This window comes from Limanda limanda, chromosome 6, assembly GCF_963576545.1.
Source record: "Limanda limanda chromosome 6, fLimLim1.1, whole genome shotgun sequence".
Classification (NCBI taxonomy): Eukaryota; Metazoa; Chordata; class Actinopteri; order Pleuronectiformes; family Pleuronectidae; genus Limanda; species Limanda limanda.
Window position 1 is genome coordinate 1,957,231 of NC_083641.1, and position 23,703 is coordinate 1,980,933.

The following is a 23,703-nucleotide window of genomic DNA, read 5'->3' on the forward strand; positions in this document are numbered from 1 at the left end:
AACAGATAAGAGGCTGGAAATCTTCTCTGTGTCTGTTGGCAGAAATTGAAGTGCAAATCGTGTTTTAAAGGAAAACAGAGCGCCCACTCGACCTGAAAATAGTTAAAAGGCCTGTGTTGTGTTGGGCAATATTATATTTAAAGTTAGGGATATCAGTTGATATCGATATCACAATTTAAATCATCCAGTTTACTGAGGCCCATTACTCCGCAGGTCAACAAGGGTTTCTTAGCGTTCATTAGGTTCGTCATGTAAAGGCTACAGGGCTAAAGCACACTTGCAAGTTTCTTTATTTGATCGCAGCGTTTGATGGAAAACTGCTGTTTGAAGTTCCATTCCCCACTGTCAACTGTGTCAAAATCAAAGGAAAGTCAAGTTCAAAACCAAAGTCAAACCTTTGCAAACTTCCTGCATGTCTCTAACCTTCTTACTATAGAGATATCATCATAGGGTGTGCAGTGAAGCCCGTCCCTGCACAGGCTCAGACTAGAACACATTATTCCCTGGATATCTTCAGTGCACAAAATATCCACTATCACAGAGAGAATACTTTTCTATCTTAGGACTTTTATTAAGGGCAGAGCCTCAGCCTACAGGGGGTTAGTATGTGACGTAACATGGACAAATATTATTCACGCGGATCTGGGGAGTAGCAGTGGGAGATTTGACTGGGATCTCAGTGTGTTTGTGTGCGAATGTGTGTGTGTACTTGAATGTAAATATTCTAGGAGGGCCAGTTTGAGTTGCTCTTTATGGAATGGAGACATGTTTGCCGGTGTTCACAGCCTCAAGGGTTTAGGTTAGAATTGGGATTAGCGTTTTAGGGTTTAGGGTCTGTTGTGATGCTTGGGGAAAGGGGCTAGACACCGATAATGTCAGTTAGAGTCCTCATGGAGATAGGGTTTGTTATTGTGTAAGATTCCAAGTAAAAGCAGCAGGAGTGAAGGCACCTGGGGTCATACAGAGCAGAAGTTTGACAAGCAGTCATCTTACTTCATCCTTAAATCATGGACTCCTCTGTAGATGAGATCCTTCAGCCTGTATCAGGATGAGACCAGCTCTCTGTAATTCTCTGAGAATGGACAGTAAGTCCAGGCAGCTCCCACAGCATAGTGAAGAAATCTGTACAATAAAAGCTGACTGTTTCTGTGAGGAAGTTTGTTCCAGGATTACAGGAATATTGTCCGGACACTGTGGCCTAATGTTTTTTCGCCTTGCTAAAGTAATGACGTCCATAAAAGTTTATTGAAGCTGCTCTTGTTTTGGTACTTTTTCAGCACCATGCATCAGTTTGTTTGGTTTAGTACACGCAAGCATGTTCAGAGCTGCGACAACTTGAGCAATAGTAAATGAATCGGTAACTATTTTGACAGTTTACTGCTTTAGTTAATGTTACTTGATAGAAATAGAATGTTTTGGGTCTTTGGACTGTTGATTCGGACAAAACAGGACATCTGATCAAATCATATGTGTCTGTGAGAAACTAGAATTCACTGTTTTCCAATGGTTCCAATAGGGAACTGAGGTCAGGCTTTATGAAGCCTGTTACCATGTAGGTGTTAAGGGTAATGGTGTTCATAAAAGGCTACTAAAAATATGACTATTTTATCTTAAATTGTTGTTTGCCTGCTATGCATATTAAACGTCTTAATTCCAAAGTTGCCAAAGTGAAATATCCTTCAGAACTCCGATGACGTTTCAAACTACGCCCTCTATAGACCAGGCAATTAATGAAATCATTTAGAACATTCTTTACAAGTCAACAACTTACAACTATTTACAGCAGCTCTAGAAGTGGTATAAACAAGTTAATTTTCAATTGGTATTATTATTGGTAGTAAAAAGTGTTGTCACTTTACCAATATTTTTGGAGTCGATATAGATTCCACAAAATTTCCACGATTCTCGGTACCCATTTCGATACCACGGCAAAAGACAAAGGCAAAGACAAAAACAATATATCCCATTGACCTTCAACAGTGGCATGTAGGCAAATGATTGGTTATAGCTCATGACTGTAAGAAAACAGCCGAGGCAGGTCAGCAGGGCAGCGCGGACATGCGCCAGGGCTGTATGTCATGATAGGGCACCGCTTGTCCCTGCAGCAGCATACTGTAAAAAAAGAAGAGTACCGTGACATGGTAGCGATGTATCGGTTCTCGGGACATCACTAGTGGCAAATACTCAAAAACCATCCTCAGAATCAACCCACAGGTTAACAAAATGAAAACTTCAGTCAGCATATAGACAGCTGGTCTCCTGTTTTTTAGTCTTGTTTGCTCACATAAGACCCATGGTGAAGGAACCCCCCTAATATGGTACCAATGTCCCAGGAATGCAGAGATGGCTCCTTGCTAGAGCGTACAGCCCTCGGCCCACACTAAATGGTTAATTATAAACACATAGACAAACAAACCAATTCCCAGTAGAGGATTTTTGCAGTGCAGATTAACGGATAGTAATGTTTATTGATTATTGAGTCATTGTTTTGTTATTGGTTATGTTGATGTTCACAATTTTGTGAGAGTAGAAGCTAAAACTGTGAGTTCACTTTACCGACCCAACTTTACCTACATCTTTATCATGTAACAAAATGTATTATTGTACACATGTTTCATTTGTTATGTGTCCGGTGAACTGAAGTGAGTGAATGGTATTTTCCTCAAAGTGGTTTCAGTTACATAACTGCTGTGTTACTGAACCACTTTAGTTATTATCCTGCTTCACTCTGACCGTAGACAGCTGCAGCATTCTGACCTTTTGCGACACTATTGGTGACCCCTCATCTTTGACCACTTCAGTCACGTATTCCACCTCAGCTGCTCCTTTAAATTGACTCCTGTGATCACAACAGCCCCTGAAGGGACAGAGCACTTCACCAATGATTTTTTGGATACAAACAACTAATTATTCAGGATCCTGTCTTGTGCTGTTTCGAAATATTTCTCTAAGCTGGTTTGATAATTATCTCAGCGTATCTGATTTTTCCTCATGTCATGACCTTAAGTATTTCCGGGGAATGTTTTTGGCACCATTGGGCTTATATATCCATCAGAGTGTGACAATAACATTGGTTTTGACAAGGACAGATTTGTTCCTTTTATTTTTAGGAGAATATTGAATTTAAGCATTTTCATACCATTAGCTATCTTACTTACTATTACAGCCCTAGTCATGTTCAATTAAATAGAGCTTTGACAGAAATATTGTATAGGCATATACACATTATGTGTATATATTGAATATGTGTATACATTCAGTTTTTTTAACATCCTGTCAATAACAGACTACATCAGGTAAAAATATTCCTTATTCCTTCCCTAAATTGAGGAATTTCTTTTTTGCATGATCATGGTCACACATAGATGTTGAACATTGTCACAAATATTTGGCAACTTTTATTAAACATTTAATTTTCCGTGTTGAATAACTTATACCAGTAAAACCTTTTATTTGCACTTGCACAATTCAGAGCAAGGTGCAGAATCCCTATCATTGTAATCAAGAGACAGACATCTTTTGTTTTTCCTCTCTCAGAAAGTGCTGAAATGCGTCACACTGATAAAGCAGATGCCATCCTCTCTTTTTTCTTTTTTTTTTAGTCATCTCAAAATGCACTGAATTGATCCACTAAGTGGATTTACTAAGGCATCAGAGTGGAGCATTTTCACTGTCGCCTGTCCAAGCTCTTTAGCTCAGTGATTATTTGAGAGATTGAGGGATTGGTTGGGGCCTTCCCAAAATTATTTTCCCAAGGCCATGCAACACTGATGCCAGATCAATATGTGTAGATTGCCTCAGGTATGAAGGGATTTTATAAGTGGATGTTGTCACAAAAGCTGCTCTTATTGTCTTTTGTGTGTCTGTGTGTGGGTGTTTGAGAGAGTTGGTGGGTAAAATTGATTGAGCTTATCTCCAGTGTGATAAAGCTAAGGAATGTGTTGCATTGCAAACAACACTTAGAATCTCTGTGCTGAGTCAGCTGACAGTATCGTTGTTGGGTCCATTGTGCAGAGTTCCATCCTCATTCAAATTCTATTAGCACGTCCCTTATACACATTTCCTGTGACCCATTATCTGTTTTCTGGAGATATAAAATCTATATGACGTCTTATCCCAGAATATTAAAGTTTTTTGGCTGAAGTATCTCCATCTTTGCTTTCTTGTAATGCTTTTTCGCCATCCTCTTTGCATCCTTCTTCTTCTTTGTTTCCTTCTTTCTTTTCTTGAGAGAAGTGAAGGGAGTCTTACTAAAATAATAGGTGACGGGGTACACAGCTGGTGGGTGGTGGTGTGCAGTGCTGCTCTATGCTCGTGGCTGCAGGTTTGTCACACACACACACACACACACACACACACACACACACACACACACACACACACACACACACACACACACACACACACACACACACACACACACACTGTATTGGTTGATTGGATACTGTCTGAGGCAGCCTTTATTCCATTACAGATATTGACACTATACTGGCCCGCCTGGCACTAAACTGTGGCCCTCCCCCTCTTCATCCTCTTGCTGTGAGCCTTAAGAGCGTGTGTGTACGTGTGAGAGTGAGAGAGACACATTGCAGTCACAGATCTTTTGAGTCTTCAATGATTCTCTCTTTTTCTATTATTTTCTTCACACCTGGGTCTGTCTGACTTTCTAATGCGCTCCCGGAAATGTTCTTTCCTTCCCACACTCTGTAGTTCTGTTTATTTGACGACTCTCATATTTCGATCTCGCTCACTCTCTGCATAATGTTTTCTCATGCTCTCTGCACCTCCAGCTCTTGAGAGTTCACAATCGCAGCACTTGTTGAATCATTCCATGTCTTTCTACTTTCTCTCTCTTTTCTCAGTTTTGTCTTGTGTATTGTCTCTCTCTCTCTCTGACTTCCCTTGGTGTCTCTCTGGTTTTGCTTCTCTCTGTATTTCTCTCTGTTGTTCTACCTTTCTGTCCCTCTCTCTGTCTTACAGTCTTCTACCCATCATGTTCTCTGGCCAGTTATTGTCACAGCTGTGTTTTCTCAGTCAGTTGTCAGTGATAAGTTCGCTGGACAGTGTGTCCCTAGCCCTCGTGTGTGAATGTGTTTGTGTGTATGTGTTTGTGTGTGTGTGATTGCGTGTGTGTACAGGGCAGTGCCATGGTGGTGCCTTTGGTGCCTTCCCACGTCCCAACTAAGCACGTGTGAGAGGCAAAAAGTGACAGAGAGATGGTGAAGAACACTGGAAGCCATTGTGCAGAAATGTCTTTTGTCTCTCTCCTTTCCTCCTCCAGTCTCACCCATTTCTCACTGGGTCTACATTGTCTGTTGCCTGACTGTTGCATCACTTCATCATAGTTTTGCTGCTATTATTTGGGGAGAAAATGCATCGTATGCTGCGCCTCCTCATTCTACATCCAGCAGTTTATTATCATCATGTTGTTTCCATCTCATCCTGAAACATTCCCATTAAGTCATAGTCCCGACTCTAGTGTCGAACTAGAAGACATCAGACAGTGAGGCTCAACCAAGAGTAATAATCAACAACTCGGATGTGTTGTAGTGATGAGAGGATGGAATGGAATTCAGCTAATTTCAGTAACAAACCAATGTTGATTAACAGATTTTCCCCCAATGTAGGCGAATGACCAGTGCTAACTTTGGACCCTGCATGAAAAATATAACAATTGGTTATTATTATTATTAGACTATTTATGAACAGACTTCTTAATGTAACGCTTTGGTTTATGTTCTCTACCTAGTGTCCCCTGTGGTTTGAACTGTATGAAGGCAAAATGATGGTCAAAGTTAGATACATCTCTTTTCTGCGTTCAATTCTTTCGTATATGACCAAAACTTGATGCAGATGAAAAGTTACAGTACTACCAGTATTGGTGGGGGGAGGTGTGGCAAATAGTTTATGCAAGACGACCATAGGACACAAGAAAGCCATTTTTAACAATGGGGGAACATTTGGAGGATGGATTTTGCTAGTATGAAAATACAGGCGTCATAATGTTACTTTGCCAAAACAGCTGGAAGGAGAACTTCCTCAACCACTGCCATGTTTGTTGTCAGAAAATCTAGACTCTATCCAGCCCTTTTGTGGTAGCAGAATAACAATGCCATCACAAAGGACTTATTGAACTAGGGGAGTGATGGTTACATGCTTTGAAACAGGTCTTTTTCTTTTAATATGTAAAGGCTGCATAAATGAGGCTCACAAGCCTTTTGTTAGTGTTGTAATAATTGCTGTGGTGGTTTGTGTCAGCAGGTTAATTACAAGTAGTTTTACAAGCCACTGGAAAAAGTTATAATACATGATGCAGCATTTAATAGATTACCTGTACTTGGCTCCTTTAGACTCTTGTGCTGCTGTTTATAAATCCCACAAACTGGTATTAATGTCAAACTGTCAAAACAGCCACAGAGCAGCGGGGGAGGATTTTCCTGCTGTTTCCTGCTCTGCAAGTCATGATGCGAGTCTTTGAACGTCTACTATGTTGAGCTCAGGGTGGTTTGAGTCACAGTACACTGCTGTCAAACGTGTCACCTGAACAATTCCCCTAATGGGAATCTGTCCAGGAGAACTGTTCCTCTACCTGCATGACACCCTCACTGCTCATTCCAGTGTCCTCATTCTGACTCCCCCAAAAACTTTAAAAAATAGACATGAGGATGTTCAATGAAAAAGAACACCTTTTTTATTGCAAAAGTAAACTGAAATTTCACATACAAACTGGCAACAGTTGAAAGTGTACTTAAATTAAATATACAAATATATGTATTTATAAGTGCAAAACTTTTTAGGTTACATTAACATGATGAATAAAACCCAGCTGCATAATTTATCACTAAATAAGTCAGTGCCTAGTACATAAATATACTCCAGCTGTTTTCAAACATCTGCTGTACATCCTGGTGCATGAAATACAGCCACAATTTCCACCATTTAACTTCAGGCATTTGGTTGTTGTGTCGAGTTTAACTGCAGGCTAACGTTACATGCTGCCAGAGCAATGTAAAGAGTGTGTTGCCACCAGAGTTAAACGTAATGTTGACTGAGCATGCACAGTGATGTTTATGATGCCTGTAAGCAGGATGAGTATTTCAGTACAGAGCTCAGGCACAGAGGGTAGGCTACGCCATCTATGTTGTGTTTTAGTTCAGTAGTTAACTTCATTGTAGGACTAGCACCTGATTTTAGTACACAACCCCTGGGATCTCACTGACTAGTTTGCTTTTGTTGTTGTTTTCATCTCTTATTTTTATCGGCAGTGTAAAACCCTTCTATTAAGTCTTTGTCAGCCTGTGATCCACATAAAAGCATTTCATGATGTGACTTAAATGGATTTTTTTTTATTCCAAAAGTCAAACAACTTTGACACAAGAAACACATTCACACCAGGTATAATGTACAGTCTTGACAAGCTGTAATCTGAATGAGACTGTGCTTTATAGTGAAATTACCTGAAATAATTTGGATGTATGCAGCCTTCTGCCCCTGATAACCCATGTTGGTGTCTGTATTTCTTATACTTATTAGTCAGTAATTTGTCAAATGAAAAATAAGCTGAAATGCGGCAGTAGTAGTGGACTGTAGCTGAGAATGTTATAAATAATTTCCTCATTAATAATGTATCAATTCACCCCCAGTGTAGTTACCACCCAGCCACTATTAATCAGTGTTCATTTCTGTGATGCCACCTACCCTATTTGCAGATTAACTGCGGTGCCTGTGGATATAACAGCCCTGCATTATGCTACTACCAGTGTTGATGTGTGGGTTTGTTGACATTGACTCCATTCATTTATTTTCCTTTTTTTTACCTTTTTTTTATGCAGCTGAAATAAACTCTTAATATAACAGTGTACATACAGCAGCAGCAGGAGTAAACCAGCGGTAAATGGTCTATATTTATACTAGGGCTGCAACTAACGACTATTCTGATAGTCGATTAGTCACCGATTATTGAAACGATTAATCGACTAATCGGATTATGAATGACACAAATTCTCAATAGCTCTTATTTAGCAAGCAGCTTTTAAATTTAGCTTGAGGTTGTTCGAGGCATGTGATGACTGAAAATAAAGGCAATAAATATTGATACTTCATTAAAAAAAATGTCTTTTAATAAACTTTGTTTCATATAAGGGTACTGTTGACACAAAAGCAAAGACAAATCAAGTTTTTGTCCATTTAAAAGCAAGGACAGGCAAAGTGCTAATAAAACAAATAAATTAAAAATCAAGTATTCATTTTTCCTGTTAACAAAAATGACAGGGAAAGTAACAGCAATAAAAACATCAACAAACGAAACTACAGTCTTCTTCTGACTAAATAATTGTGATTAAAAAAAGACGTTTGTCAGGCAATAGGATAACATAACGCTTTTTAACTCGTTAATAAAAAGTTTAAACCATATTTTTGTAATTGATGCTAGAATCCTGCACACAGGTATATACGTTTATATATAACGTCTGACAGAGGTGAGTCCACATCGTCTCCGTTACGAAGTCACACGTGCCTCCTCCTCACATGCATGTGTCCTTGGAGAGCAGGTCCTCTGTACAAATACTGCAGGTAGTTTTTTTCGGGCTGTTACGGGTGAAGTTCTCCAGAACTTTTTACTTTCTGGTGCGCGATGCTGCTGCAGCGGAGGACGCCATTGGACAGTGTTTTGACGCTATTGCACATGCGCGACTTTCAGAGATAGGAAGGAAGCGAGATGGCTCACTCCTCAGCTGCCTTCATCAGCACCTCCGATAAAACGACGTTTAGTTCAACTGCACGGCACGAAAAACACGTGTTATGACGTAACCAACGAATCATCGACGAGTAAATTCGTCGGCGACTATTCCTGTCATCGATTTTTGTCGACTAATCGCTGCACCCCTAATTTATACACTTCAAAGTAGTTGAATGAGGGTGAATGAGCCATTCACTCATTCACCCTCACATTCATACAGTGCATCTATGTACACCAGTTATCATACATCACTTGTATGCAAGTAGTAATTGGGGGCAATTTGGGGTTCAGTGACTATCCCAAGGACAGTTTGGTACAGGGGAGGAGGAGCTAGGTTGATCTTCTGGGTAGTTATTGAGCTGCTCTGCCTATATTATCAGCTGCTCAGGAGGAGGCGAACAGAAACAGTAAAGTTGCGTTGATAATACTTGATTCTCCCTGTCCAATCCCACACGCTGCCACAGCAGCAGGTGCTGCCTGTTGAATGTGTGGGTATGTGTCCAATCACACTCGTATCCAATCACAACCAATGCACAGAAGTGACTAGTAGGGGAGGTCGGAGAAGATCGTCTGTTTTACCTTTGCAAAGCCTTGTTTCTAAAGCCAGGAGTCAGGAGGAAATGATCTGGTGGATTCTTTATTCCCTATGCAGTTATGCCACAAATATATTGACTGAAGGCAGCTTCAAAAACAAATCAGTGTTAGCATTGGCCTTCAAAACCACATGTGGCTTCACACTTTTGAAGGAAGGACACAGAGGGGTGGAAGCAAAGTAATTGGAAAGAGAAGGAGAGCAGTTTGCCAGCAGAGCTCAATGTGCCCAAGTAAATATGGGTTTTCTTAATGAGGCAGCAGAAGAGTGCACCTGCTGCTCGCACTTACTGACAAAGAGATACACAAACACACATACAAACAGACCCCGTCCACAGGTGAATATTGGTGCTTTGCCGGATCTGTTGCTCATCCTTGTGGAAGTAGTCAAGACGTGGCTCCAATATCAATGTGCAGCTGCCAGCCTGCCGTTAGGGCTGATTTTTGGAGCGAGAGAACGAGGCAGCAAATGAAGAAAGGGAGGGATAAAGAGAGAGGGGGGGGGGGATTTATACTGTCTCTCAGTCCAGCATCAGTGCTCATCTGTGTGACTGAAGAAAGAGAGATGGGTGGGAAGAAGTCACTGTGGGTGAGTTTCGGTGTGAAGGGGGCGTTTGTGCTTAGTTCCACACTAAATAATCACCTTAATGTAACTGAAACTCTGCAACACAATTAATATGCAAGTTGTACAAGCTGGGGACCTTGTTGAACAGGCAGCTATACATACTTAGTTACTTTATTGTGAGCCTTAGTGTACATGTACTGTAACACACTGTGTGTCTTTGCTCTCCTTGTCGCACTAACATTAGACAGTTGTGAGGCCTCCATCATTAATCACCAGCCATTCCTACAGTACTCACAGCTGCACTTTTTCATTCTTCTCTCTCCCTCCTTCCTTTTCTCTCTCCTCCCTCCTCCGGCATGCACAGTTCAAATCTAAATTCAGCTCACATTGTCGGATGCATTCTGTATTTGGGGCCAAACTTCCTTACTCCCCCCCCCACACGCACATTAACCCATTCTCTTTTCCTTTCCTCTTTCTGCACCTTTCTTTGTGGTCTGTCCATCACTGCCACGCTGCTTTCTTCAGACACCTCCTGCCGTTTTTTCCTGCCTCTTATTTTTCTGTCAACCATTCTTCCCTCTTTTCTTCCATCTATTTGTCCGGCTCTGGGTCAGGGAGAGCCCCAGAGGGTTGGCATGGCAGCCTGGCACAAGCACACAAGACTCCCACTTAGCCCCCTGAGGTGCCCCACAGGAATATTGGGAAATCTGTATTTACTGTACATTCGTTCACACCTCACTCCTTCAGCCTTTCTCCTTTTCGTTCTGGTTATGAATCAATTCAACAAACACACTCCTGCTGTTCATGTTGGCTTGTCAGACTTACACTTACTCTTGAGAATGATCTGAAGAGCAAACTTTCCCACTGGTGAAATGAATAAATTCAACATAAAATATTTAGGTAACAATAATATATTATAATAATATATGATAGCTCATTTGGTTTTTATAGTGTTTTAAACTTGGTTTAATTTGTCAGAAATAATTCATATTTCCTGTAGCACAGAACATGTGAAATGAACAACATCCAGTATCTGTATAATTACTATTGACTATTGTGTTAATCTACCTCCAAATATTAAAAAAATATATATTAATATACTCATGAATGCCAATGAGCCATGAAATAAGTAGTGATCCCCCATTAGTCATTATGCAGTATTCCTCTCAGACAAACACATTTTATTTTAACTGTTGAGTATTATAACTTAATGCCCCAAAAATGGTATTCATAACAGCCTTACACTCACTACTGTTATTAACAGTTAACATTTTTTAAGCTGCGCTGTGGTTGATTAGGATTTCCTCTAAAAGTCACCAAAAATGTTTACAGGAAACAATTTATTTCCTACACAAGCTTTATCCTTGTTTCGGTCGAAGATGTCTTTACACGATCAAATTCCTTCCCCTGTCCACACAGTCTCTCTCTTCACCCTCTCTGCCTGGACTTCGCTCACAGTCCTTCCTTCAGATGAACTGCAATTTTTTTTTTTTTTTAACTGTTCTGTTCTTCCTTCCTGACAAACTTGAACTCACCCCATAAAAACAACTGAACTGTAGAACCATTATTATGTGAATGGGCGTTTTGAAAAAGAATGTTGACAGGCAAGAAAGGGCACCAGCTTATCTGCTTTTTGTCTCCTTTAAGTGCACCACCCTCAATCTCTGAGTGAAAATCAATGACTGTTTTCCATTTCCACTACACGCACGCACGCACGCACGCACGCACGCACACACACACACACACAAACACACAGACTGTCAGGGAGCTCATTAGCTGAGTGAGTAGTGGCATGCCGGGTGAGAGTGGTGAGGCTCCTGGTCATTTGGGGTTGACTTCTTGGACTGTTACCAGCTCTTGCTATGTGTGTGTGTGTGTGTGTGTGTGTGTGTGTGTGTTGCGTGACATAGTGTGTGGTTCAGAGCCTAGTTACATGCAAATCAGGCTGAGCATATTGGGGACCCCAAATGAGGAAACAGAATACCTGAACCCACAGAACGAGCTGCAGATGCGTCCCCACAAGAATAGGAAAGAATATTGAACTGAATAATCTATAAATTTCCATTGAAATTAAGGTGGAATTTTCCTGACTCTTAGGAAGTACTCTTTGCCCATGTTCTTCACTTTGATGTCTACAATGTAGAAGTTGATACTTCCACAAGCTAAAGCCACTTCTTTGGTTTGTGATTGTCCGCTCAGGACGACTTTGCTGTCCAGCGTCCTCCATTTTTGTAGCAAAACAAAGTAACAGTACTGACTCGCTACACCTGGTGGATCAAGAGGATATGCAATAGCTGATAGTGAATTCCTCCTTCTGGATCATGAGGTTTAATAGGAACTAGTGACAGGTTCGAAAGTTACAGCCCTATGGTATTTATTTCAGTCTCTCAATTGCTTTGTCTATTATCAACCACAAAGAAGAGGACATTATAGGTGGATTTTCCTGTTCACCTTCTCCAAATGACCCTTTTTGGAATTTCTAGAAGCCTTGATTGCATAAAAAAAGCTCAAGGACAGAGTCTGGACTTTTCTCCACCTTTATCTCACCTGTTATCTTGCCTGTTTGGAGTGTCATTAAACAAGGTCAGTTGACCATTGAGGCATATTTATGGTGTCTGTCACTTTTTAATTGCATGTTAGTCAGTTAGTCTTTGAACTGTGTTCTTTCAGCCATGTTAAATATTTATGATGAAATTATAGGCTGGAAACAAATGACAGCTCTGATTGGATTGCGCTACATCATCTGTCTTGGTCTTTCCCAGTGACCTTATACCCTGATGCTTAAAGTTTTTGTGATCCATACCCCAGCAGCCAGTACAATGAGTCCAGGACAGCTCGTTCATCTGGGTTCAATTAGCCAAGGCTGGCAGCCTCTGCTGAGTGCCTGCTCTGACTATGCTGAACATAATGATAGGCTTTCAACCAGTAATGTCTTTATTCTGGATGGTTCTGTTTGTTTTCTTCCTCTGCTCAAATGCCAGTTTTAAGGGGGTACATCTGAGAAGGTCTATTTCTACTCCCTTGTTTTTTGGGTCTTCTGGCTTCCAATATGTTTGAAGTCTCCTTATTTAATTAAACTTAGGGTTGGCAATCATTAATGTGGCCAAGAATGCCATGTAGAATGGCATCTTGGGTAGAATTGTGGTTGGAATTTAATGTCAGAAACCACAAATCGCTTTTCAAAGTTTCCTTTGCAGATTTTCCCTCTTTTTTCCATTGTCTGTGTTCATTCCTTTTCTACTCTTATACTGAACTTTTGTAATGGGTCTTGTGAGGTATTTTATCAATCAATTAATGTTTTCTAACAATTAAAGTTTTATAATTAAGAAATGCTCTTAAATTGGAACCAGTTACACATTTTAAGAACAGCGGTTAACAATAAAGCTTCTTTTTAAAACGTTTTTTATTCTGTTCAGCTATTTCTTAATAAGAGCTATATCACTGCTAACCAATGCAAAACCACTAATATAATGTTAAGTTTGTGCTTAAAAATTTGGTTAAGCTTACTGCAGGAAAACAAGGGAGGATATTAGTTTAATGTGTTTTGGCAAGTCTACACAAAAAACATTTAATGACCTTCAGTTTTACTTGCATTGCCCCTTGAATCAAATAATTGTTATATATATTATTCACGTAATTAACGAGTAAAAAACAGTGAACACCCAATCTCTAAATGTCTTCTGCAACATTTTTACGTTGGGATCTCACGTTCATGCAACTAAAACAGCCAGCATCGTTGGTCCAAGTTCCTTGTTTTATCTTGACTGGTCGTTCTCCTGTTCAGAATTACCCTGTGTTCTTTGTCACATTCGCTGTCGTCCATGATTGTATTTGTTGCCTAATTACAAATGATTTTCCTTCATCCAAACCATTAGGAAGAGGGCAGAGAGTTGTCCACATTAGCAAAACAAATATTAAATATATGAGGTTTAGTGCACAATGAACAGCAGCACATGATCTTGTAAAGCAGTAGAGTGTGATATTAGATATGCACAAATCAACAATAACATGTATGCACAGGAAAAGTGAACTGAAACACTAGAATTATGCAGACTGGTCTAGGTGAAACATTAGAAACTTGTTGTTTGGCTTTAGGCACGTTTCTAATGGAAAACCTATGAGAGGCAGATGGACACTTATCTGACTTTGATACGCTGTTCCGATTTTACAATTTTCCCTTCCCAGGTTTTCAAATTAAAAATGTTGCTGCCTAACTGGGTGAGACCAATGTTCAGTTAGTCTTATGGTGCTTTATGCTTCCAATCACTTCTTAACTGTAAAGCTCTCTCGTGTGGCCACAAAATAAGTGTATACCTCTTATGAATGGGCCACACTAAATGATGGGATGAAAATATTCCTGTTTTCAGACAGGGGAAGCGTTGGTGGATGAAGGATTATGAATATTTCATGAATGTTAATATCTGGATACATTTTTGGAGCATTTCTCTTTGGTGGCTATGTGGTTGTGCAAAAATCAAAACAATGAGTTATGTGAAGAAAAAAGACAGCATGCCAGACAAACCAAAATCCCAAGTCTTAATCTGTGTACACCTGTGTAACTAAAGTGAGTCAGAGTTCAGGAAATCGTTGGACACAGTGCTCCTGAATCTCTCATCGGTATGGGATTTAAAACACTGTTTAATCCTGTCACAAGCATGTTGAGTTCTGAAATAGAGACATTTCCTTTTATTGTTCATGACACATTTTCAAAAATATTGTGGGGCCCTTGTTTAATGTAGATGAATCATGTCTGCTGGATGTCTGAGCCATTTAAAGAAGCCACTACTCTTGCTGATACTATTGCTGATACCAGCGACTGCCAGAATTTGACTGACCCTAGTGACATAGTTGTAGAGGTTTTTCAAATACCAATCATGTTTGATATGGACAGAATACAAAACGCAAGGATGTGGTAGGACACAGAAGTTGTCGACCTTTTCACAGTATGGTTGTGAGGAGGCCTTGTCAAACATGACTTAAACCTTTCTGTAAATGGCTACCTGCCTTTTTCAAAGTGAATGTCCTTGATCCTGTGTTCTGACTGACAGTTCTACAATTTGAAATATTGTTCTGCTGCCGCTCAACCTGCTGTGATCATCGACCCCAATAAAACAGCTTTGAACACACAAGTTTTTATAGTCCACACTGACCTCTGTGTGTGTGTGTGTGTGTGTGTGTGTGTGTGTGTGTGTGTGTGTGTGTGTGTGTGTGTGCGTGTGCGTGTGCGTGTGCGTGTGCGTGTGCGTGTGCGTGTGCGTGTGCGTGTGCGTGTGCGTGTGCGTGTGCGTGTGCGCGTGCGCGTGCGCGTGCGCGCGCGCGTGCGCGTGCGTGTGCGCGTGACAAAAAGAAGCCAGCGGGCCTCCTGTTTGTATGCATGATGGACGTTGTTTACAAGGTGACAAGCACATCCATGTGCTTTTTTTCAATCAGGCCATTGCGAACACATTCCAAGAAATGTATGACTGCCTCAAGTGTTTATTTTATCCTGACATGCATGGAAATTAAATAAATCCATTTTGTTATTGGAACCAAAATGTTAATGTACATATACCCTCTCTGTGTAAATGCAGCCGTTTCTGTCTTAAATGTAAAATGGGAAGTACCGTTGTTTGTATGTATGTTAAGAGTGTAGTGATTCTCCAAATTCACTTTGGGGTAAACCTCTCTCTACACTCACTCATACATTCACACAGGAACTTTGAGAAAATTAAAGGGAAAGTCAGCTCAATTTTGATTACATTTTTACAGTGGGAAAGAGGCCACAGCATGAGGCAGAATTAGCCCTTTAATTCAGCTCTGCACCACAGGGTTGATATTTGAAGACTAATAAGATGTAATCTCAGAGATTTAAACTAATTATGTGAAAAACACTTTCACAGCTGGATCAGTTTTGCAGAACTGTTAAACTGGGGTTTTCCGGAATTGCTTAAAAAGTGTTCTGGTACTTATTGACGTATATCCATAATGTTTTTTTCTTACAATCCCAAGGAAATGTGGAATCTCAGAAAATAAATGCCTGTAGACATTCTGACTTGGTATTTATTGGCCAAAAATCTATTGTAGCTTCTATAGGGCCACAGTCAGACCATTTTGTGACTTTTACATCGGATGAGTTCTTCATGATAACGATAATGTTTGATTGTTATTACTTATAAATCCAACATTTTCTCAGCAACAACTCTTGAACAGCTGAAATCATCCCTGATGACCTTGATTAGCTTTCTGTGTTATGACGGGTGGCCAAGAGGAAATCATTAGTGCCTGTTCCTGTCCACCCCCCAGGAGCATTATGGGAGGGGACCTCGTGTCTGGGCTGTGTACAAAACTAAGAGCTTCCTGTCTGTTGGACTGCTGACTTGACGTCTTTTTTATGTGTATGTGTGTGTTATCCGATTTTGGTGTGCATGTGTAAGGGGTGTGTGTGTTTCCTTACAGGAAATGATTTTTCTTTCTCAAGAGTTCATTTTAGGATAAAAGTTCTGAAGGTATTCCCTTCACACTGACCTGTGCACTGACCTCTGACCTGAAAGCCTCAATAGGGCCCTGATGTTGCGGAGGTCCTTCAGGTCATTATTAGTTTGACCAAAGCCAACAGCAATGCATTGTGCACTTACACCCTTAAATAAATCTACACAAACCAGAGTGTGTTTTTGTCTGAAGATTTTCAGGTCAAAAATCGAATTGAATCTGCAAAAATGGCTTCTCCCTGTTAAGATGTACAATTACAGTCCCCTTGTTGGCTTTTGTGTTTGCATTGAATTCCTAAGCTAATGTTCTGTGTCTGTCTACAGATGTATGGGCGCTACACCCAGGAGCTCGGGGTGTACGCCAAAGAGGAGGCTGCTCGGCTGAGGGAGAGCGGGCAGAGGCGATCGGTCAGCGATCGAAGCCGGACTCTGGACCTGCTGGAGTACGACAAGGGACGCTGTGCCAAGTGTCGCAGTAAGTGTCAAACTTACTAGACCAAGTTTTCTGAGTGTAGCATGTAATAAGCCAATCAGAACATCCTTATTCTCTTTAAAAGACAGATGTGCATTCCCCATAAGAATCGCTATTATTATATCTGTTTGTAAGTTTTGTGTAACAACAAGAGTGTACACCCTTTGTTCAACCGCCTGTGAAGGTACTTATTATCTAGATATACACTTCTTTTTAAAGATACTTTTTGGGCATTTCACATTTATTTGACATGACAGTTCAGATGTAAAATGGGAGAATAGAATTGGGAAAATGTTATGAGCGGATCAAGATTTGGACCCCAACACACAACCTAGACCACTGGCAGCAATTATTAAGTTTTAATGTAATTTGAGAGGCAGAATTTGAGTACAGTCTCTGTTGCTGGTTATCGCTGGTGAGGTCGTCGAGGTGGTGTGGCGGGAGGGCTGCCACAGAGCTGGATCATGACACAATATGTGAAGTAAAGGGCAGGATCGGAACTGAACCTGGAGCTGCTGTAGGAGGAGTAAAGCCACCATACTTCCACCCTGATAATGCACGTTTAAAATAACAGTGAAATTCTGCCCCGTCCAAGTTTTTGTGGGTCAAAAGCTCAATCACTATCCACTGTCTTAAGATAGCATGTGAACTAACAATGCACCTAACCACACCTTCTTTAAACACCAACGCACCCGCGATGGGTGCAAGTGCATTGCCATTTGGATGCTGGACGGGTGAATTACAGCTGGATTGGAACTAGCAGAAACACTTGTTATGGACCAAACCACCAGACAGCTCTCATATGAGACAGTGGTTTTTGTGAGTTGTGGTCAGGGCGCACTCAAAATCTTGGCCGTATTGACATTTTAAGAACTTGGATAGACAGATATATGTTGTAAAATATTTAAAAGATTCCTGAAGTGGAAAAAGACAATAATGTCCACAAACAGGAAAATGATCTTCATCCTAATGGTCTTTGGAGATGACTAAGCTGCAGGGGTAACTATTAGGTTTAGGTTGTACATTGTATCTGCCAGATAAGAAGAAATAGTAAGAGTCTACTCAGCAGCCTGAGCCTTCTTCAGTATCACTGCCCAAAGGGGGGACATCATTTCTACATTACCTTGCTGTTGAAAACCCCTTTTGCTGCTATAAAATAGATTGAATGCCTCACTGATCTCTGCTTTGGAAGCATTGATCATGTTGGACAGTGGCATAGAAAGAAATACTGAAGATATGCTGCAGCGCTAAACAGCCTTCACAACAGGAGCCCCCTGCATGGATGTGTGTGTGTGTGTGTGGCTGATATGTCTGTGTATGCAGCTTTCCAATGCACCTGTAAATCCATTTGCACATATCCTCCACCCTTATCTTTGTACTGTTGGTAGTTAATAATAAGATTAGATAAGACTGTGTATAGGACACATAAGAGGATAGAAACGGGCTTTAAACACCAGAAGGATTTATGACTCAAATCCATGTGACAGCTGACATAGCCACGAAAACACAATGAATGAATGCAATGATTTAAATCATGCTCACACTTTATTTGTCTGATCCAGTGACTTGTTGGCAGCACTTACTGGTTTCTTTTCTTATTCACACTTCTTTTCTTATCCCGCATTTCAAAACATTTCATGTTTTATTGAGAGTAGAGTAATTTTAAGCAGTTTGTATAATTTGCTATTAATTTGACCGTTTTCCTTTTTTTTTAAATTATTTGTCAATCGCAGGTCCAACAAAGTTATAGCAATGCACTGTTAAATCATATCATCATGCATTTGACACAGCAGTATAGCAGAGCATACATGCATGTGCATCAATTTAAACTCATGAGTGAAAGCACATTTCTTATATTTTGTAAATTCTAAATGTGATTGATCACTTTATACAAAGCAAGTGGCTGTATTTAACATTAACAACAAAACATCACATTTCTGTTTATATGCTGCTAGGGCTGGGCGATATGGACAAAAATCTTGTGTTTGTGTTTTTGTGTGCTTGTTTCTGTTACTCGTCTTCACTTTAACACTGATGTCTTGACTGTGCGCTTCACGTTTTGTATCGTGTAGCAGGTTTTAACATGTGTCTCATAAACTGTAGGGCAAATCAAACAAACACAAAGTAAACGTCAGTGCTGTACGTGTCCTAATAACTTGTTATCAGTGATGGTGTTTATTGTTAAAGTGCAAAGTGAGCGCAGGTCATAGTGGGAGTGAAGAGGAAACAGACTCCGACAGAGATTCCATCGCAGGACAACTGGACCTTTTAATGAGCGTCTGTCCTGAAGCAGCGGTGGTTATAATTGTTCAGCGGTGGAAACCAGCTGAAATATGAATCCATTACGTTCTGTCACTGCATCAATTCAGAGTTGTCCACCTCTATGTAGGAGCCCAAACATTAGCATGTGTGCTGCTGCTGCTGAAATCTTAAAGCACTGCTAAGTAAGTTTTGCAGACATCTGCAGCCACAAGTGATGATCAATTCAGTTGGGCTTGGAGTTCAGAGCTATTAACCTTTTTTCATGTAGAGAAAACACAGCCCATCAATCGCTTGACTAGAGCTGCGACTGTATAGTCCCATACACTGAACTGAAACCTGGTCAAACAGTGAATATTACTCATAATTCTTGGTTTACTGAACCAGAAGTGCTGATGCTATAACAAATACACCAAACTCTGGACATCTTGTTATTTTCAAAGATTACTTGCTGAATATTTGTGATAAATGCTTATATTTATTACTTCTGTGTCTTTTTAACTAAAAAACAGTTCAGCATTACTCTTGAACTTGCTGGGCCTGATTCCAGCAGTATAGGCTGCTGATAGTTACTCACGTCTTGTGGGAGATCGTACCCCTTCCCTAAATTTACATAGTGCAAGATCAGCCATTCATGGTGCAGAGTTGGAATAAAAGAGGCAACATGATCATAATTGATAGTTAGTGCACCAAAAAACTTGATTTTAAGGTAAAATGCTGCGTTTTTAAAGGGTTTGCGAGAATAACTTATTGCAAGCTTCTGTGTATTTAATCATCTTGAAGGGCAGGTTCACTGTTGGTTGAATCTGTCTGACAACATCAATGATCAGATGCTCATATGAACATTGAAACACTGAAATACATTGGAATGCATTTTTACATAGATGGAGGACTGTGGATTTCTGCTCCATCCACTGTTGGCATATCAGGAAAACACACTTTAAGTCCAGAATCATTATACCAAGCAACTCCTGTTTCAGTGACTATTAGTCTAGGAAATAAAAAATGGTGTGTTTTGATCAGGCTCCAGATAGTGAGGGCAACATATGAAAATCTGGGAAGTAAATCCTTACCAAGAAATTTCTTCACAATTGTGTTTAGGAAGGTGTGTTATATCATGTCTTAAAATGTTGAAATTCAACTCCCGTGGGAAACCTCCTAAAAAATTGCTCAAAGTTGGGGTACCTGTAACCGATTTTTGAAAAATCGAAAATGTTAAATTTGGCTTTAAGTAACTTGTGAGGGGTCAAACTAGGGGTTTTTCATGATTCTGAGTTGATTGCAAGCATTAGTTTTTCACCAAAATCACTCCTTAGTGCAAAACCAGCCACCCCCACTTTTCCCACTCACTGCATTTTCAGCCATTATTCACGAATAAAGGGTTCCAAACCTCCCCCGCCTCCCCAAAAACAATAAAAAATAAAAATAACCCAGTTAACACCATGAAAAATTCTATCTTTTTTCTATTTGTCTAAAGCGGAGGTCTTCAACAGGGGGTCCGCGACCCCTAGGGGGTCCGCGGAGGTACTGCAGGGGGGTCGCAAAATCTTTGGTTGATTAGACAATTTTTAAAAAAATTAATAATATTTTTTTTTTTTCACGAATTTAAATGTCTTTCAATACACATTAACATGCATCCAACATATTGTGAGGCTGATTTGACCCTCTGCCTGACAACCTCCATCCATCCAAGATTAGGTAAGTTGTTTGCTACCCATCAGGGTCCGACATCTCACTAATGTGGGAGTATGTGTGCCATGCACAGATAGCTTGAGGATTCACTGTCTCTTCTACATGTATGTTAAAAATAAAAACATGAATCTGTGAATTACTTGAATAGCTCAGTGTTGTATGCAAGATGTACAGTGGGAACGGAAAGTATTCAGACCCCTTTAAATATTTCACTCTTTGTGCCATTGCAGCAATTTTCAAAAATCAAAAAATTTCATTTAATTTCTCATCAACGTACACTCAGCACCCCATCTTGACTGAAAAAAAAACAGAAAAGTAGAAATCTTTGCAAATTTATTAAAAAAGAAAAACTGAAATATCACATGGTCATAAGTATTCAGACCCTTTGCTGTGACACTCATATTTAACTCACATGCTGTCCATTTCTTCTGATCCTCCTTGAGATGGTTCTACTCCTTCATTGGACTCCAGCTGTGTTTAATTAAACTGATTGGACTTGATTAGGAAAGGCACACACCTGTCTATATAAGACCTTACAGCTCACAGTGCATGTCAGAGCAAATGAGAATCATGAGGTCGAAGGAACTGCCCAAAGAGACAGACAGAATTGTGGCAAGGCACAAATCTGGCCAAGGTTACAAAATAATTTCTGCAGCACTCAAGGTTCCTAAGAGTACAGTTACATAATCCTTAAATGGAAGAAGTTTGGGACGACCAGAACTCTTCCTAGGCATGGCTGTCCAGCCAAACTGAGCAATCGTGGGAGAAGAGCCCTGGTGAGAGAGGTAAAGAAGAACCCAAAGATCACTGTGGCTGAGCTCCAGAGATGCAGTAGGGAGATGGGAGAAAGTTAAACAAAGTCAACTATCACTGCAGCCCTCCACCAGTCGGGGCTTTATGGCAGAGTGGCCCGACGGAAGCCTCTCCTCAGTGCAAGACATATGAAAGCCCGCAGAGAGTTTGCCAAAAAACACATGAAGGACTCCCGGACTATGAGAAATAAGATTCTCTGGTCTGATGAGACCAAGTTTGAACTTGTTGGCCTTAATTCTAACCAGGCACTGCTCATCACCTGCCCAATACAATCCCAACAGTGAAACATGGTGGTGGCAGCATCATGCTATGGGGGTGTTTTTCAGCGGCAGGGACAGGACGACTGGCTGCAATTGAAGGAAAGATGAATGAGGCCAAGTACAGAGATATCCTGGAAGAAAACCTCTTCCAGAGTGCTCTGGACCTCAGACTGGGCCGAAGGTTCACCTTCCAACAAGGCAATGACCCTAAGCAGACAGCTAAAATAACAAAGGAGTGCCTTCGGAACAACTCTGTGACCATTCTTGACTGGCCCAGCCAGAGCCCTGACCTAAACCCAATTGAGCATCTCTGGAGATACCTAAAAATGGCTGTCCACCAACGTTCACCATCCAACCTGACGGAACTGGAGAGGATCTGCAAGGAAGAATGGCAGAGGATCCCCAAATCCAGGTGTGAAAAACTTGTTGCATCATTCCCAAGAAGACTCATGGCTCATGACCCGTTTTTTTCTGTCAAGATGGGGTGCTGAGTGTACATTGATGAGAAATAAAATGAACTTTTTTGATTTTAGCAAATGGCTGCAATGAAACAGAGTGAAAAATTTAAAGGGGTCTGAATACTTTCCGTACCCACTGTATGTTTATAAATGGCAGTGGCATGGCCACCCTGTACCTTGCACATGTTAAAATTAAAAACATGAATATATGTTCCCGTGTATTATTTGAATAGCTTAGTATTGAATGCACAATATCAGGGTAGTTATGTTTATACATGGCACTAGGCCCAATTTAATATAAAACACAATTTTATACAATATATATAGTAGGGGTCCCTGCTCCATCTCTCCATCTGTTTGGGGGTCCTTGGCCTGAAAAACGTTAAAGACCCCTGGTCTAAAGCAATAGCCTTATGGAAAGGTAATAATTGTCAGGGCAGCATTAGTTTTTCACCAAAACTGCTCCCATGTGGAAAAACAGACATTTGAATTTTTAAAAGTAGCGTTATTTGTTTATTTCAGTATCTTGCAGAGTGCTGTGCAGCTGCACCCTGTGTTGGAGACAGGGTTAGGGTTAGGTTAGGGTTAGGGTTAAAACTTTTAAAGGTTTCCTTGTAAGCAGGCAAAGTTTCAAGTTGCTTCATGAGTTGACAGTACAGCCGTGCCCCCTTGGCGTATTGGTGATGCCCCGCAGCTGCAAAGATGTCTAGCATCCTGGTGCCCATTGTGGTCTGCAAGCTACTGCAAGAAGTGAAGATTCTTCCATCCACCAACAGAAAACAGACTGGAATAAACACCATCACATTTCTTCCCATGGCTGAGCTCTCCTCCTTTGTAACACAAGACCAGCCACTCCTCACTCCGGGCGATACACTCTGGGCAGCAGGGTGGGTGATCAAAGCACAGGATCCTGATTTCTCACAGTCCAACTGGAATGGCTGGATGAAACGTATCCACGCAGATGATGCCAAGCAGAGCACGCTGATCGACTTCCTCCCAGTCATCGAAGGTGACCCTAATGACCACAACACCATCTTCACCGCTCTCAAAGAGTGCATGCGGCTCTCTGAAGACAAAGTCACTATAGTGACGTTCAATCTCCTAATCTGGCTCAAAGCTGTGGACATCATAAACCAGGCAAATCTACCCATCATTCCACGGTTGGGTGGATTTCACCTGCTAAAGTCCTAACTTGGATCCTTGGGTAATATCATGGAGGATTCTGGACTACTAGAGCTGATCTAGCTGATCTATCCAGGGAGTACGACAGCCAACCACATCCTGGATGGAGGATGTTTTGACAAGGCAATCCGTGCTCACCTCCTAATTGATGCAGCCATCTATCAGCACATCATGAAACATGCCTTCACTGAGGAGGAGCTTGGTGAA

General features: G+C 40.8%; 1 protein-coding gene across 1 annotated transcript in view; it reads left to right on the top strand.

Annotated features, from left to right (window-relative positions):
• Positions 1-23,703, top strand: part of clcn2c (chloride channel 2c) — a 148,307-nt gene that overhangs the window by 26,028 nt on the left and 98,576 nt on the right. Inside the window, exon 2 of the mRNA XM_061073190.1 lies at positions 16,685-16,835. Within this exon, the coding sequence (XP_060929173.1) occupies positions 16,685-16,835 (151 nt within the window). The remainder of the gene's footprint in view (positions 1-16,684; positions 16,836-23,703) is intronic.